Raw genomic sequence first — 18,221 nt, 5'->3', positions numbered from 1 at the left:
GAACCTTGGTCCTTTGGCTTTGCAGACAAGTGCCTTAACCACTAAGTCATCTTTCCAACCCTGCATTCCATTTTTTAAAATTTTTTAAATGAGGTAAGATCTCACTGTAGCCCAGACTAACCTAGAATTCACTATGTAGTTTTAGGGTGGCCTTAAACTCATGGTGATCCTCCTGCCTCTGCCTTTTGAATGTTGGGATTAAAGGTGTATACCACCATGCCTGGCTGGAATTGTCATTCCCTACTCCATTTTTACTCTGTAGGCTGGATTTCTAAATAACTTGAGAGCATTTCTAAAAGCATATTCATAATATTTACAGAGTATGACTATTTTTCCTCATTGGGGATAATTAAACACTGTGTTGTAACTTTGTGGATGCAATAGGGCATATGAGTATTTGTGTGTGTGTATGTCTATGAGCACTGTAGCATCTCCATATACATACATACCATCCTGCAATGCCTATTTTCCCAACAGCGACTATGGCTATGAGAGACATGGAGAAAGCCAGTGTGCCCCAGCTTTCTGGTACAACCCAGCATCACCCTCGAAGGACTGTAGCCTTGGCCAAAGCTATCTTAATAGCACTGGGTAAGTCGGACATTCATAGAACTGAATTAAGTTTTTCCTATCCCCAGTGATGAAATCACAGTTGAGGAAGATGGAATGATAAGAGTGTTTGTACCAACTAGCTTCTTAATTAAATAAAATTAAATAATTGCTTAGCCAAGCATAAACCTTGATCTGGAAGCATCAAAAGAGATTTCTCATCAGCCATGTTTTAATATATTTTGCCATTGACCCCTGGCATGTGGTAGCTATTGTTTGGTTAGAACTTCTCCTCTGCCTCACTTATTTGAGTTCCAACTGAGGTAAAGTAATGCAAGTCGTGTACAGATATAATGGTGTTCTCTGATGAGAGATAAATGGTAGCTCTCCACGGATGTTTAAAACTTTGAGAATTCAAAAGTCTCAATTTAGGAACATATGGAATAAAAAAAAGTACACTTTTGGTAATTCTCCAACTGTATGTGGGCCCTTACCTCTCATATTTTTTCTTGCCTTTTTAATTACTGAATCTATGACCCAGAAAAGACATATGAAATGGACAAATTGGTTATGAGAACACTTTCCAAATTCTTTTTTTTTAATTTGTGAACTATAATATATGAACATATGGCGAATTTGCAAAATGGTCAAATTTGCAATGAGTAGCACTTCCAAAACTCTAATGTGCTTTTATTGTCATCTGAGGACTTGTTAAGAAGCAGCTTCTGCTTGGGGAGAGCTGTGGTGAGGTGGAGATGCTTCATTTGTAATAACCCCACATGGTGTGGGCGCTGTTTGTCTGCATGTCTCTCTAAGAGCAGCAAGAAACTCTGTTGTTGGAACTCCATTCCCCCTCTTCCAATAGACATCTTATCACCTGACGCAAGTTACTGCCTTCCTTTACTTTGATTTTCATATAGTTGTAAATAGTGGTAGATACTGTCTTCACAACTGACATTCTCAAAGTAAAAACAAATATAAAAAATGTGTATTGAGGAATCTGAGCTATGCCAAAAGTTATGGAGTCTAGTCAAGCATAAACCTTGATCTGGAAGCAACTATTTAGTGCACTATTTAGTCAATAGTGAACTATTTAGTCAACTATTTAGTTCTGGGAACTTATTCCTTGATTCCAGGTTTAGCATTTTTTTTTCCTGGGGAATTCACTGTTTTGATTTCTCAATTATGGTCCTAAATGGCATATCCACAACAAACTTGAGTTGGGAGTCAGTGGAATAAGGGATAATGTTAAGTTTGCATTGTAACATGGTACCACTAAAACCCCTAAAATGAGTAAAAACCCAATCTGTTAAGATCACCAATAAAGTGTAAATTGGTTGGAAAAATGTGTCTAACTAGACTTTCAATGACCAGCAGAACTATAGTCTGAGCCACATACTTGATTTTAAATTTTTTCTAGTCATGTTCAAAACATGTTTCAAAAGTGAAATTAACTTTAATAGCATATTAACCTATATATCAAAAGATGACCATTTAAGCATTTCACACTAGTCACCTTTCAAATCCTCAATAGCCACATGTGAGACATATTGGATATCACAACTGCAGATGTAAGATTAGTTGACAATTTAGAATAATCTATATCTATAAGAAAATGGGTTGTACCATCATCTGACCCAGCAGCTTCCTGCAGCATGTGTTCCACATCCCTACTGTGGTCTGTAGATGGAGTTGTAGGGTTGGCAATTTGGTAGGAGGGGATGTAGGGATAGTGGGGAAAGGAAAGGTATAATGAAGGACCAATGTCATCAGGAACTCAAGTTTTCCTGTTTTTGAGCTTTCCAGAATAAGGCAATATGGATGTGTTGGTTATTATTCCTGGTGTAGAAGTTAAGGGATATGTATGATGATGATGATGGTAGTGCTTCTGGTGGTGATGGAAGAAGTGGTGATACATTTATTTTATGTGGTTTTATGATAACACTGACTTTAATGAAGACCTGCAGATTGTCGAGTGCCTGGAAATAATGTCTGTGTTACAGGTCAAATCTGGAGGTATGCCCTTGGTCACTGGGCAAAGCAATTGGCACAGTATTACTGCAACGCGATGCCATTGTTGTGGAAGTTCTCAGTGTTTTGCAAGGAGGTTTTCCCAGGTCGACCACTTCCATAAGATAATTTCACTCTAGTAGAATAGAATAGAAGTTTAAATCATGACTTTCTAAACTGTCATTGTATTGAGGAGGAAGTGAAATATTAGCAGTAGGAGAAAAATGTGTTATAAAATAGTCTAGTGGAGAAGAGGCAATGTCTCTCTGCCTAATGTCCCAACTTGTGGCTCCAACAATCTTTCCTCCTCCTCTTCCACAAATTTCCCTGAGAGTATGTACATAATTATAAGGGGAAAAATAGTCTGTTGGCTCCTAAGTTGGGGTTGTCAGGTATTAGAGGAAGGAATAGCATCCTGGGGATGGAGAGGTCATAGGTAGAAGCTTTGTGATTAATGATACTTAGAGCTCTGGTGTTCTAGTTTGTCTCTGGTTCAGAGAAATCTAGAGATGGCCTTGGGGAAATAGGATGAGGACTCTCCCTGACGGGAGTGTGCTTTCTTCTCCTGTCTCCCTAGCCCAGTGGCCTGCCTCCTCCTCTGTTCTGTGTGAGTCAGACATTGATTTTTCTTGGCTGGTTTAGACACTGAGCTGATCCGTGGCTCACCAGGTAGGATCAATAATAATGTTTAAGGAGGTAGACTTTCTGAGATGCAGGGATAGCAGTTCATTAGCATTTGTTTATCTTTGTGAATGGCTGTATTTTTCAAGATTTGGTTTTTAAGAGAAGCCGTGAGAAGCCGTATCTCTCATGTTTCTGTTTCTTTATGCTCCTTTTCTGTGATACACACACGCATGCCAAGCAATGCCAATGTCAATTGTCAATTCTCCTTAGGTACCGGAGGATTGTGTCCAACAACTGCACAGATGGACTAAGGGACAAGTATTCTGCCAAGGCCCAATTGTGCCCTGGAAAAGCTCCTCGGGGCCTCCACGTGGTGACTACCGATGGGCGCCTGGTGGCAGAGCAGGGGCACAATGCCACCTTCATCATTCTCATGGAGGAGGTGGGTGAGCATTTGGGTCTCAGAAGTCAGAGCTCACACGCTGGTCATTCTTGGGTCTCAGAAAGGAAAGAAAGTATAGATTATTCATCTCCACCAGCTACTGTATCAATGACAAGGAGGAATATATGGAGGAAAGGTATGGTGCTGTTCAGAAACCCTCTTCTGTTCATCCACAGTACAGAGCTCATCTACAGTTGGGGCCCACTTACTTTCGGAACATGCAGGTCTGTCTTGTTCTCTCTCTTGTCCCCTTCTTCCCTTCCTTTCTCCTCCCTTTTTCCTTCCTTCCCTAGTCTCTTTAGTGCTGTGAAGGGCTAACAAATGATTCAGTCCTTGCCCTTTTTTTTTTTTTTTTTTTGAGGTAAGGTCTCCCTCAAGATCAGGGTGACCTAGCATTCATTCTGTAGTTTCAGGCTGGCCTTGATTTCACATCAATCCTCCTACTTTGGCTTCCAGAATACTGGGATTAAAGGCAAGTGCCACCATGCACAGCCTAGCCCTCGATTTTGTTTAGTTCAGTTTAGTTTTGGTTTTGATTGCTCAAGGTTGGGTCTCACTATAGCCCAGGCTGGCCTGGAACTCATTATGTATTCTCAGGCTGGCTTCAAATTCACAGCAATCCTCCTACCCCTGTCTCCCAAGTGCTGGGATTAAAGGCATGTGCCACCACACCTGGCTATACTTACTTTTTAAAGAAAAAGTTCATTTATTTTAGAGATACAGAGATAAAGAGTCAGAGAAGGAGAGACATAAAGAGAAAGAGAGAGAATGGTTGTACCAGGGCCTAATGCCATTGTAAATTCCAAGTACATGAACCACTCTGTGCAACTGACTTTATATGGAATTGGATTCAGGCTTTCAGGCTTTGCATGTAAGTGACTTTAACAACCAGTCCCCTTTGACTTTAAAATTTCACTATGTTGCTCAGGCTAACTTTCAACTCATGATGTATCCCTTACTAGCCTGAAACTTGAATTCTGCCTGACTATACCTCCTGAGTACTGGGATTACAAGCTTGTGCCACCATACCCTACCTGGATTTAGGTAGAGTTTTGTTTTAGGGCTTGACTTGCAAATGTTCATAATCATAGTATCAGAAACTGTATACTGCCCAAAAAGAGAAATTGAAATTATATATGTTGCTCTGAAAGTGCCTCTGATTCTTAATTCTGATCCTTGGTTTCACTAACTAGAAATGCCTGAAAGTATTAAAGGGTCTCAAAGGTGAAGGGAGAAGGTGATTAAAATGCTCTCTAAACTGGCCTTTGTAAATAACACTGCTTCCGTTGTTTGTTTGTTTGTTTTCTTATTTTTCTTATCATCCCCCTGCTTTGATATCTCACTGCTCAGTGTCTGTTGTAATCTTGGCAGTAAAACTAGAAAACAACTAGTCAGCACAGGGTGACTGCTAGCTCTGTCACCGGCCTCTTGCTCCCTGTGTGAGCTGTTTCTCTTCTGTCCCAGCAGTCTTTGCAGTGCTAGTGGAGCAGGCAGGCTTGCCTGATGGACAAAGCAATTCAAATTTACATGCAAATTGCTCTGTGCTCTGGAGATCTCGGAAAGGGAGCAAAACAGGCCAAAGGTTTTTCTTACTAGTATGAGCCCTTCAGAGTCTTTAAAGTCCAGATCACACCAGAAAGAAAGTGAAGGTTCCTTATCCTGGGTGGACAGATTCACAGCCTTCACTCACACTGTGCTTGAATTAAAGGACTTCAAGATTCAAAGGAAGTCATTATTACCTTTCCACTAGGGACTTTTCAGGACCAGAGCTAAAAAAAAAAATAATATCTGCTTTTGAATGGATGTGAAGAGCCACGATCTTATCCGTTTGAATTGCCTGGAGTTCATTTCCACTTTAATTTATATTTATAAACTCAAGGGTAGTTGGCATTGTGTGAGGGCCAAGAGAGCACCTATCGGTATGTCTTCCCCATCTGGGTTGCCATGGTAGGAGACTGGAAAGGGAAACAGTGACCAGTGACCATCTTGGGGCAGAAGGTTTAGCTTATGTATTAATCAGAGGTTTGTCTTTGAGAGAAGAGATATTTTTTTTTGGCTCACAAATTCAGAGGGTCCAGTCCCTGGTCTCTTGGCCCTGTGTGCTTATGCAGAACATCATGGTGGTGAGAGTGTGTAGTATCTTCACTTACAGTGGGCAAGCAGGAAACGGGGTGAAAGAGGAGAGGAGAGGGAGGGAGAGACAGAGACAGAAAGGGTGACTCAGAGATGAGGTATCCCTGAGAATCCTCCCTGTCTGAGTAATCTATGTCCTTCAGCTGGGTCCTGGCAGCTAAGGTTTTTATAGCAACACCTGCAGAGGACCTCACCCGAGTACACAAGTTCTTCTGGGGGACGCTTCAGATTGAAAACACAATGACTCAGAGTTTCCAAATGTACTTACACCTTTATCCCATCATCCGTATCATATATGAACGGAGTTTTTCTGTTCTTTGTCCTAAATGTTTGTATTGGGGCCAAGTTCATGGCGTTTATCCAGGGTGTTGATCCAATGCAGGATAGGCAGTAAGGGTGGGGTTCAACCTTATCCTTAGGAAGCTGTCAGCTTGGCACACTGTAGTGCCCTCGCCTGAACCATTAATGTCATGTCATGGGAAGCTACCAAGGTGTACTTTGCCTAGAACATGTCAGAGATGTCTGTGATATTGAACACTCAGAAGAGACTTCAGGGGAAAGGATGGCTTAAGTCCATTACAGGAAGCCTAAGGACAAAAGAAGATAATATAATTTTATTTTTTAGACAGTAGTCATCTGTACATTAAAAGTAACCATCCTACCTCAAGTCATTATTAAGAAAATTGATGTGAATTTAAGTGAATCACCTAAATGAAATACTAAATGCTAAATAAATAATTAATATTACAGCATGGCAATTGTAAACATTAGTATTGAAACTAGACTGGTTTCAAATCCCAGGTCTTCCATTAGCAATGTGGCTTTGGTCTATTTATTTTGAAATAGGGACAGCAGCACTTTGGTAGTATCAAGTTGAGAAATGATTAGTTGCTTGGCACTGACAGGGAACTCTGTCATTGCTAACTATTACTGTTATTGCTGGTTATTCTCATGGCACAGAAAAGAATTAAGCCATGTATGTGAAGGGGTCAGAAGGCCCTTCGTATTGCCATTTCAGAACTTCAAAGTCTTTTCCTCACCACTGTTGCCAGCGTACACCACCTCAGGTTGTACAAACAGGGCCCTCAGTGAGCACAGGACCTCCATCAATCCCACAGTGCCTGGTGGGTATCAGGTAGGTTTGTGATGACTGAGCTATGGAAACGCTGTAAATCCTCAGGCTTGTGGTGAAGTTTCAGAACAAAATGTGAGATAGAAGTCAGGCAGAAATGTGAAAAATCCCACACCAACTGCTGTTCCCTTGCAGGGTGACCTCCAAAGGACAAACATACAGCTTGACTTTGGGGACGGGGTGGCTGTGTCCTATGCTAACTTCAGCCCCATCGAGGACGGCATCAAGCACGTGTATAAGAGTGCAGGGATCTTCCAGGTGACTGCCTATGCAGAGAACAACCTTGGCTCTGATACAGCGGTCCTCTTCCTCCACGTGGTCTGTAAGTAGCCTGATCGCATTGCTTCCTTTGTTCCCAGTTGCTAACTCCCTCTGTCCCGACTGCCTGGTGTTCTGAGCTGAACCCAGATTCAATGTGACTCCTACAGTGATACAAGTCAAAAGACCAAAATGTGTACCTACATTTAACTTGAGAGTTTTATGACACTGGAGTACATTGTGTATCTTGACAGTGAAGATAACGTATTTTCAGTGGCCATCTACTTCTCAAAGACACTGTGCTTGGTAGGACACTGAAGTATGCACATGCAAACACATATACAGGCAAAAAAAAAAAAAAAAAAAAAGAAAAAAATCAGCCTGTTCACTTTGGAGAATCCTGAAATCACAAGAAGTGAGAATACCTCTGGGTGGTGGCCTTAGGCCCATTTTCAACCTATCAGTGAAAATTGTATAAATCAAAATAAATCTTATTTCTGTTGTAAAAACCAAAGAAGGAAAGAAGGATTAAAGAAATGTGTTCAAGTTGTTTTAAAGAAGAACTGAACATGTGAAAACAAACTATAAAACCAAGGCAACTTCAAATTCATTATATTATAGACAATTCTAGTTCCGAAGCAGTACTAGGCTCTCTCTACACATATATGTCCTTATAGTAATGTATAGGCAGGATATATATTCTGTACAAAGAATGATTCAAGTTCTGGGCAGAAGAGAGGATGATGGCATAAGTATTAACTGTAATTAAAGACATTATGAAAAAGCTACATGGCAACGTACTTCTTTGTCAGCTAATTAAAAAAAGAAAGCAGTGTTTTGGCAAAAATACCCTGAAGAGGTGGAAATGCACTGTCTAAAGCTCTCTGAAGTCATAACTTGTTGCAGGAAAATCCCAGTGCCAGGAGTGAGGGACCTCTCAATGAGAGGTTGGTGAGGGAGTACCCAGAGCCCCTGAAAATAGCACAGACTATTACCAAGCTCTTGCATACTCATGAGAACTAGATGTTAAGACCCTATTGCTGAAGACACCACACATGTAAGTTGCAGGACACTAGATAATCAAACAGGAAACCACTCTCACCGGCTAACTCTTGATCAAGGAAACTCAGCGTCAAGTGCTCAGACACCATCAAAGGGTTCAAACTTGCATGTAGTTCTTTTAAAAAGACAGGCATTGCAGATGTATGTGAACATTTTCCTGCACAATGCACAGTGAGCTATTGCATACCCAGTGTTGTGCCAATACCCCTGACCAGGAGCCAAGACACCTGGTCACCCAGGAGTCACCCAGAGAACCACCACAGAAGCCAAGACACTCGAATGTAAAAAGCAGCAGGTTTCTTTATTGCAAGCCTAGGCCTGGGCTCTGTCCACACAATCTGGCACAGTGGTAGTGAGGGAGAGAGCCCTGACCTTTACAGGGAAGGGGTTTATAAAGGAAAAAGACCGCCGAGGTTTCATCATATTGTGACTTTTAAAATGATTGGTTGTGAGAGAGCACACACAGGAATTTCAGAGAGGGCGCGAGCACGGGAACCCCAGCCTGCTTATCTTAGGTCAGTAACTTGTTTGAAGATCCTATGTTTTGCAAGAGCTGTTTGCAGAACCTATCTTTTGCAAGAGGCCAGGGCCTCTCATGCCTAGGTATCTCTGGAATGTCCTTGGGTGGAGGCTTCCCAGAAATCAGTGGGGTGGGGGTGGGCTAGAGCTAAGCAATCACAGATACAAATGCAAAAATAGCACATTAGTCAGCTAGTTCCTCATCTGAGCTGGGCCTGGGCTCTTTATTTACTCAAAATAGCTGTCAGATTTAAAACGGCAGCACCACTGTCCAGCCACTAAATGAGGTCACAGGAACCAGATGCAGCATGTTACTTCTCCTTGGTCTCTCACCCAGTGTGTCACCTGATGAACATGGCCTGTTGCTATAGTAATTACTAGTGCTTCTAGTAACCAACTATATGCCTAGCACTACTGCTGAGGTTACAAAAGGAATAAAGTGAAAGGAAAAGAACTTTACTTCTCTGTGTTCAAAGACTTTTTCCACCCATGTTCCTGATGCTACCTAGAATGGGCTTTGTCTGAAGGTATGAAGAACAATGTATCTTAGTGAAAAAAAAATACGCAACACTAGGAATAGTTTTATACCATGGGTTGTGTTTATGAAGGGGGAAATGTTGTGCCCATTCCCCCCTCCAAACCTATCACGACTACATTACCAGACAGCTAATGAAGTGCAAAATGCTTTGGGCTTTACCTTGGGCCATTAGCTCACAAAAGCAGTTGTTACCACTCCAAAATTAAATCATGGATTATTAGGCTTCTAATTTTTTAAATTTTTATTTGTAAGAAGAGGGAAACAGAGAGAAGAAAGACAGAGAAAGAATGGGCAAATCAGGGACTCTAGCAAACAAATTCCAGATGCATGTACCACTTCGTGCATCTGGCTTTACGTGGGTACTGGGGAATTAAACTCAGATTTTTAGGGGTTGCTGATAAGTGCTTTAACCATTGACTCACCTCTCCAGCCCCAGACTACTAGATTTTTATCAAAGGAACACTAAATGTGACAGAGAGGACTTTCATGTTTTATGGCATTCTTTCCTGAATCCATTGTTTTCTTCTGACTGATCTATGGTTCATCCCTACGTTAGACCTGGATCGGGCTCAGGATCTTTGCCCTACAATGCTGCTCCATGGCATTGTTTCTCACATTATTTTTAACCAAACTTGGAATAAATGTGCCCATGTTGACCAATTCACAAAAATCCATCCCATTCATACCTTGCTTGAGCTTATACAAAGTGAGGTTATTTCATCATCTTGGGAATCAGAGAACCCATCATCACATCATCATATTCCATCATTGTGTGACAGGAATCCTGGAGGAATTCCCAAGGTTACATATATTTTGCAACATGGCTGAACTGTGTAAGAGCCTAAGGTTGCCATGAAGCAGTTCAGAGAAGGGCTGTCATTCCTCTTGGGTTATCGAAGTGAGGGCAGAAGCAGTAACTACAAGAGTGATGAATAAGAAATCTGAACCCAGGCCTTCCAGGGATAGATACCCAGCAACTACTTCCTATAGCCTCTGATCAGGGAAATGTAAATAATTAAGAGATATTCATTAAGTTAACCCCTAAAATAAGTGAATAGAGCATTGAAAGTTGTCTTCAATATTTTCTTATACCTTATGCTTACTTACTGAAACCAAGCAACTCATGTAAAAAATATACAAATTTGCTCATTTAAAAAATTAAACTTTCAGCCAATGTGCATATGAAAGTGCCAAGGTTGAACTTATTTGCTGGGAAAAAATATCTCAAGGTACCATATGTCTGGAATCAGGGCAGACAACTGGAGGCAGAAGCTATTTTTAGGTTGTTAATCTATAGATTCTTATTTTTTTTTCCTTAATTAAAATTTTAACTGACAGAAAAATATGTGTATACTATATATAATATGATGCTTTAAAATATGTATGCATTGTGGAGTGGCTCTGTTGGGCTAATTATCATAGATGTTATATCTCATACTTACATTTTCTTTGTGGTGAGAACACCTAAAATCAATACTTTTAGTGATTTTCAAAATGTAGTGCAATGTAATGAACCATAACTATCAAAGTGCAATTGATCTCTTGAATTTATTCTTCCTGGCTCACCAAACTTCCTAAAAGCCCCACATCTTCCACCCTCCCCCCCATAACCACTGTCTGCTTCTACGTGTTCAACTTCCTAGATTCCACATGTAAGAGAGATCATATGGTAGTCAATGATAGCAGAAGAAGCACCATGGAATTAAAAAAAAAAACTTTTTTTTTCAATTCAATTCAATATTTTATTTAATTCTAAGTTCCCAAATGCAATTCAAATACATTAATAATTCCTCATTAGCATCAGCACTGTCTTTATTTTATCTTGGAATAAAGTAAGGATCCTTATTTTACTGCCTTGGGTGTGTTTGTGGATGTTCCTTTACTTACTGTGCAGAGCTGATCACCACTTTCTGCTTGCACCAGTTGTCTGAGAACAAAAAGAGAAGTGGTATTATTATTATTTGGGAACCTGGCATTGTTTCTCCTTCAGTTTTTGGAAGTATGCCTTTTCCCCTTTATAAAATGGCCTTGCCAACTTCTGAGTGACACTCACTGTGCCCTCCAGATGTTGAGGCACAATGGCCAATTGTCCAAGAGGATGGAAACCAATTAGCAGCTGAGGATGTTGGAGGAGCCATACAGTGGCTTGACCTCAAAGCACAAAACAAGCTTATCCTCAGGAATGTAACAGATGGCTGTTTATCTTCCTATTTAGTGGCTAAATAGTTAATCAACTAGCTTTGTCCTCGGATTGGAGAGCCCTTAGCATTCATGGTAGGTGGGTCTATCAGATGTTAATTAACTTCAGCTATCACTCAAGAAATCTAAAATTGATTTGAGTTCCTTATATACTTGCTGCTTTATTTAAAGCATTCACACGCTATCCAGCTGTTGTGAGTCTGTGATCACTGCTATATTACAGGTATGGTAATAGGGATGGTGATTATGAATCAAAGGAATGATAATGCTTGATCGTTTGTTCTAGCAATATAAACACTGAGGTTTTTGTTTGTTTGTTTGTTTGTTTTTTGTTTTTCTTTTAGGTCCTGTAGAACATGTTCACCTGCGAGTTCCATTTGTTGCCATAAGAAATAAGGAGGTTAACATCAGTGCAGTCGTGTGGCCCAGTCAACTGGGGACCCTTACCTACTTCTGGTGGTTCGGTAATAGCACAAAGGTTCGACTCCCTGTCATCAGTATCAAATTTGGTGTATGCTCCTGTGCTCATTTCTAAATAGGTTTTGGGAAAATTGGACATGCAGCAATAAGAAATACTTAATGATGCTAAGTCCCTAGAGTTGAGCAAAACAAGACTTCCCAGAGTCCATTCTTGAATAGGGGAACTTTAATCTTAAGAGCAAAAGAGTAGTTTGAGAAACTAAGAGAATCCACATGCTCTAGCAAACATTTCTAAGATTGTATTTGCTCCATTTAGTTAGAATCCTGGCCTTTCTATTCACTAGTGCCACAATATCAAGGACATGAGACAGGCTGTGAGGAAATATTTGCAATATATTTATCAGGATTGTTATTTAAAATGTATAAGGACCTCTTTGAAGACAAATGCCAATAATGCCACTTTTTTTTTTTTTTTTTTGCTTATGTATGTAGTGTACACATATGTGCGGGAATGCATGGACGTGTGTGTGCATGGAGGCCAGAGGTTGATGATGTCTTATTTTACTGAGTTAAGGTCTCTCACTTGAGTCGAGAGCTCATCAAATAAGCTAGTCTAGCTAGCCAGCTTGATCCCGGGATGTCCTATCTCTGCCTCCTGAGCACTGGGAGTGAGCCCCTATACCTACCCAGCGTCTACAAGGGTGCTGGGGATGCAAACTCAGGTTCATGTGTATGTAGCAAACACTTACCAATTGAGACATCTTCCCAGATCTTGAATTTCAAAACTGAGCACAGGTCTTAACAGGCATCTCCACAAAGATGATCTATAATTGGCAAGTAAGCAAATGTTATTTCATCATGAAAATGGGATTCAAACAGTGAGGCCCTACTGCATTCCGTCGGAAGGGTTCAAATCTAGAACGTGACACTTTTCATTGTTAACGAGAATATGAAGCACAAGGAGCCACTATTCATTGCTGGTGAGAATGCAAAATAGCCACACAACCAACTCAGAAGATAGCTACTACCACAAGATCCAGCAACCGTTCTTTTTTGCTATTTATCCAAAAGTATGATAAACTTAGTCTGTGCAAAAGCACATATGCCTTGTTTATGACGGTCTTATTTATAATCATCTAAACTTGGAAGCAAACAAAAAATCCTTCAGTAAGTAGATAAGTAAGTTGTGCTTCTCTAGATAAAGAAATATTACTCAGCAATAAAAAGAAGTGAACTACCAATCCATGGAAAGACTGGGAGGGAATCTGAATGCATGTTGCTAAGAAAAAAAAAAAGTAAGCATATGATTTCCACCATATGATGTTCTGAACAGGAGCACTAGGGACATAGGAAAATGAATGGGCATGGCAGGGGTGTAGAGGGAGAAATGAACAGGTAGAGCACAGGGATTTTTAATGTAGTGGGATGATTTTGTTTCATGGTAGATGTATGTCATTACACATTTATCTAAATGCAGAGAATGAATCCTGGTGCAAACTATATTTTGGGTTGTAATAACATATCAGTGTTCAGCAATGATGACAGTGAATTATTTTGATAGAGATGTTCTCAATGTGGAAGGCTATGCATATGTGGAGACATGGACTATCTCTCCATTTAGTTATTTTTGATTGCTTTGAACAGAGTTTTAGAGTTTCTCTGCACAGTTCATACAGATTTCTTTAAAGATTTATACCAATGTATAGTATTTTATTTTTGGCGGGGCTAATGTAAATGCTTTTCTGCTTTTAATTCACATACCACTAGTTCATTATTGGAATGTAAGAAAGTAATCAACTTGAAGCCCAGCTATAATCACTTAGGTGGCTCAAAATTTTATTTGCAGCTAATATTATTGGATTTGGTTGATTTTTTTAATATCAAGAATTGGTATAATTTCTCCTTAAATGTTTGGGAGAATTCACCAGTAAAACCATCTAGTTCTATTGTGGAGTACCTAATTACTGATTCAATTTTTTTCATGACATCATTCTATTTAGAATTTAGATTTCTTCTTGTGCATGTTTTGGCTGATTGTATGTTTCAAGAGATTAGTCCATTTAATTCATCCTTTTAAAAATAATTTTTATTTACTTATTTGAGAAAGAGAAGCAGAGAGAGAGAGAGAGAGGGAGAGGAAGGAAGGGAGGGAGGGAGGGAGAGAGAGAGAGAGAGAGAGAGAGAGAGAGAGGGAGGGAGGGAGGGAGAGAGAGAGAGAGGGAGGGAGGGAAGGAGGGAGAGAATGGGTGTGACAGGGCCTTCTCCAGCTGCTGCAAATGAACTACAGATATGTGTGCACCTTGTGAATCTGGCTTATGTGAGTCTTGGGGAAATGAACCTAGGTCCTTTGACTTTGTAGGCAAGTGCCTTAACCAAAGTCATCTCCCCAGCCCCTAATCCAGGCTTTTTTCAGGCATCAGATTGTCCCTTGTATTCCTTTATTGTCTGTATGTTTTCCATGAAATCTGTAGTGCAACCTTCATATTGACAATTCAAGTGCACCCTCTTTTTTTTTTTCAGCCTACTAGGAGCTCATTCATTTTATTCATCTTTTCAAAAAGTACCAACTTCCCATTTCATTAATTTTCCTTATTGGTTTTCTGTTTTTAGTTTCTGTATTTTTTTTTTTTTTTGTAGTGGTTGTATTTCATTTCTTCCAGTGACTTTGGGCTCAATTTGCCTTTCTGTTACTAGTATCCTAAGATGGAAGCTTAAATGGCTGACTTGCTCTGTCATGAATGCTATCACATTTCTCCTCGGCACTGATTTTGCTGTTCAGGAGATGAGTTTTCATTTTTTTTCCTACAAAATGAGATTCTCTTAGGATTTCTTTTTAACTCACATGTGTACATAGAAGTATATGGTTTAATATTTAAATATTTAGGAATTTCCTAGTTATCTTTGTTACTGATTTATCATTTAATTAAATTGTGGTCTGAGCAGCAGTTGTGAGAGCTCTATCCTTTTAAATTAGTTGAAGTGTGTCTTATGGCCCAGAATATGCCCTAATTTGGCAAATGCTCTGTATAGGTTTGAGAATGTTTATTCCACAATTTTTTATAATATACATATACCAATAATATTGATTGACTGGGGTGTTGAGTTCAACTATGTCTCTATTGATTTTCTTTCTTTTCTCAGCTTATCACTTATACTTTTTAAATAGCTTTAATTAACAATGGCACTAGTATTGCAACACACATTTACAACTAATCTACATTACAAAAAATCACTATGTAGCTTTATTGGACCATATGATAATGAAATAATAACAGTTCCCTCCTCCTGCCTCTCATATTACTACCATGATTCACTGTACACATGGATACATGTTTTAAGTTCATAAACATATAGAACCAAATACACTGGTACTATTATTCTTTCAGACAAACTATTCCTTATTAGGTCAGTTAGAAGTCAAAGATTAAGATATTTCATTTTACCTTGATTTTTCTTCAAATTGTTGCTCTCTGTATACTAAGGCTTTTCAAAGTTTCTATCCCACATAATTTCACCCTCTGAAGAACTCTTAACAAATCTTGCAGAGCATACCTTCCGGTAACAACTTCCCTCCATATTTGTTTGTTTGTAAAGCCTTTGTATTCCATTCACTTATTCAGAATAATTTCGTAGTGTACAGAATTAATAGTTCATGGTATTTTCTCTTAGAAAAAGTAGTTTTTTTTTTTTTTTTATTTTTCAATATACTTAATGTATCAGTCCACTTTCATCTTCTTTCTTTCTTGGTCACTTGGGTGATGTAAGACCTATTTCTCACCTTTTCCTTTGTTGGGAAAGGTGTTTGTTTCCTTTCTTTAGGGATTCTAAATTTTCCTTTTACTTCCTGAAGTTTGACACTTACAAGCCTGGATGGCTTATGGGTGTTAGAGTCAGTTTCCCCATGCCAGTGTTTGACACACTTTCCTGTTACTGTTGTCCACTTTATGTGGGCCAAGGTGTGATGTTTAGCTTCTTCTCATGCCATCATTTTCCCCTGCCATCATGGAGCTTCCCATTGAGCCTTTAAGCCAAAATGAACCTCTTTTTTTTCCCCACAAGCTGCTCTTGATTGGGTGATTTCTACCAGCAATGCGAACCTGACTGCAACATCAAACTAGCCAGTTTGTCCCAGGGATCTGCCTGTCTCTACCTCTCTAGCTGTGGGGTTATAGGGTCACACTACCATGACCAACATTTATATTATATGAGTTCTGGGTATCTGAATTCAGTTCCTCATATCTTCATATCTAGAACTTTATCAATTGAGCCACCTCCCCAATCCCTGTTCCTTCATTTTATAATTAATCCATAGATTTCAATATTATATTCTTTTGTTTGTTTATTTTCTTTTTTGTTATTTTGGGTTGTTTTTATCTTGCAAGTTTCTATTGACATATTTTCAATCCAGGTTCAGTTATGATTATAGTATATTATTATTATTTCTTAGGATTTGCTCTCTTCATTTATATTGTTCTTCTCTCCCCGCATATTGTTTTATACTATCACTTAGACTCCTTAGTATACTGATAGTTGTTTTATTACAAATCTAGGAATTTCAGCATCTTTGCTAAATCTGTTCCTGGTGTTTTCTCTGTTCCCTTTGAACTGTTAACATTCTTTTTCATTTGGGCCTTGAGTATGTCTTGTAATTTTTTATTATTGCTGGATGGGATTGATGTACTGGGTAAAGAGAAATGGCTGCTAGCCTTCTTTTAGTGGTATGATGGTAAGGTAAAGGGGGCAGAGAGCTATCCTATACCCCTATCATTAGGTCTAGGTCTTTCAACTTATGTCCTATACTTTCAGTTTATGTCCCTATACTGTATACTTCATAGGCATTTTAAATTCCTCCCCATCCTGGGTAGATATCCTGGGCTAGAGGTGAGATATCTCCTTTCCCCCATTGCTGTTAGACTATGATAAAACCCTAACAGTTCTGATTTACTAGTTTTCTTTTCAAGCCGCAATGTGCTGATATAGTTCATAATGGTTTCTTCCTCACTCACACTAATTGAAGCACAAGGACAAATTTCTCCAGTATTTAGGGAGGTTAAGCTGATCAGCTGCTGGCTATAAAACTTACAAAGGCATGACAGCCTTCTTCTGACTCTCTGAATCCCCTTGAGGTCTTTAACTTTTGGACTTATGTCATGGGCATTGTTAATGTTAACGAAAGTGTGAGTTAAAATTATAAACAAAAGTCTAAGAATGATCTTACGTCAGATTTGGAAGTGATGATTACCAAAAGAGGGGCATATCAATATTCAGTTATTGATTATTAATGACCAAAGAGAAGTTCACTTCTATCCTCACTCCTGAATGCTAACAGTGTGAGGTGCCTCATCCATGATCATGTTTAGGAAGACAGCATGATGCAGTGGAGGAGTGGAGGGAATGTGGACCTTGAATTCAGAGTTGTGGATTGTAGAATAGGTATACCCTGGGCTTGTGAGCTTGATCAAAGCAGCATGATATAGTGGAAGGATGGAGGGAACATAGGCCTTGGGTTCAGAATCATGGATTAAGTTCCCAGAATGGCTGCTTCCTGGGTATGTGAGCTTGATTAAGTTGTTTACCTTAGGATGTCAATCACGCTCTGTAAAATATATCATTGTGTTGTTGCATAAACCACAAAAATACATACTTAAGGGCTGGAGAGATGGCTTAGCAGTTAAGTGCTTGCCTGTGAAGCCTAAGGACCCCGGTTCGAGGCTCGGTTCCCCAGGTCCCACGTTAGCCAGATGCACAAGGGGGCACACACGTCTGGAGATCGTTTGCAGAGGCTGGAAGCCCTGGCGCGCCCATTCTCTCTCTCTCCCTCTATCTGTCTTTCTCCCTGTGTCTGTCGCTCTCAAATAAATAAAGAAAAAATTAAAAAAAAAAAAACATACTTAAGGTCCTCGAAACTGATCTTTAGGATAGAACAAGATTCATAGACCCTGGACCTCTCCCATCCACACTGTTTCTTTCCAGTGCTTTTAATTTCTTAGTATAGGTGACTAATCTCTGTGCATTTCTGGATTATTACTCACCAATAGGCAGATAGTGAAATGTATAGTTTCTACAATACAGAAAGGATGATCTGAGTGTATGGTAAGTATATAAAGGTAAGACATTTGTTTAACTGCAAATACCCACCTTGGACCCAAGGCCCCTAATTCTATGGATCATGCACCATTCCTCAACCCAGGATTCTTGAGCTGCTCCACTGTTGTTATTTATCTCCAGGGAGAGTTACTGACCAATCATTTTTCTTTCAATATCAAGCAGATAAAAGTAGAACAGAGGTATGAGAAAATCAACTGGAGAGAAGTTTATCTCACCCCTGAGGTTGT

General features: G+C 39.5%; 1 protein-coding gene across 1 annotated transcript in view; it reads left to right on the top strand.

Moving 5' to 3' along the window:
* The window catches only part of Sorcs3 (sortilin related VPS10 domain containing receptor 3), a 642,016-nt gene that overhangs the window by 589,459 nt on the left and 34,336 nt on the right, over window positions 1–18,221 (top strand). The window contains exons 17-20 of the mRNA XM_004659366.2: window positions 478–591; window positions 3,454–3,625; window positions 7,026–7,212; window positions 11,811–11,944. Coding sequence (XP_004659423.2) covers window positions 478–591; window positions 3,454–3,625; window positions 7,026–7,212; window positions 11,811–11,944 — 607 coding nt within the window. The remainder of the gene's footprint in view (window positions 1–477; window positions 592–3,453; window positions 3,626–7,025; window positions 7,213–11,810; window positions 11,945–18,221) is intronic.

The sequence above is a fragment of the Jaculus jaculus genome, chromosome 1 (genome assembly GCF_020740685.1).
Source record: "Jaculus jaculus isolate mJacJac1 chromosome 1, mJacJac1.mat.Y.cur, whole genome shotgun sequence".
Taxonomy (NCBI): Eukaryota; Metazoa; Chordata; class Mammalia; order Rodentia; family Dipodidae; genus Jaculus; species Jaculus jaculus.
This window is presented reverse-complemented; position numbering and strand designations above follow the sequence as displayed.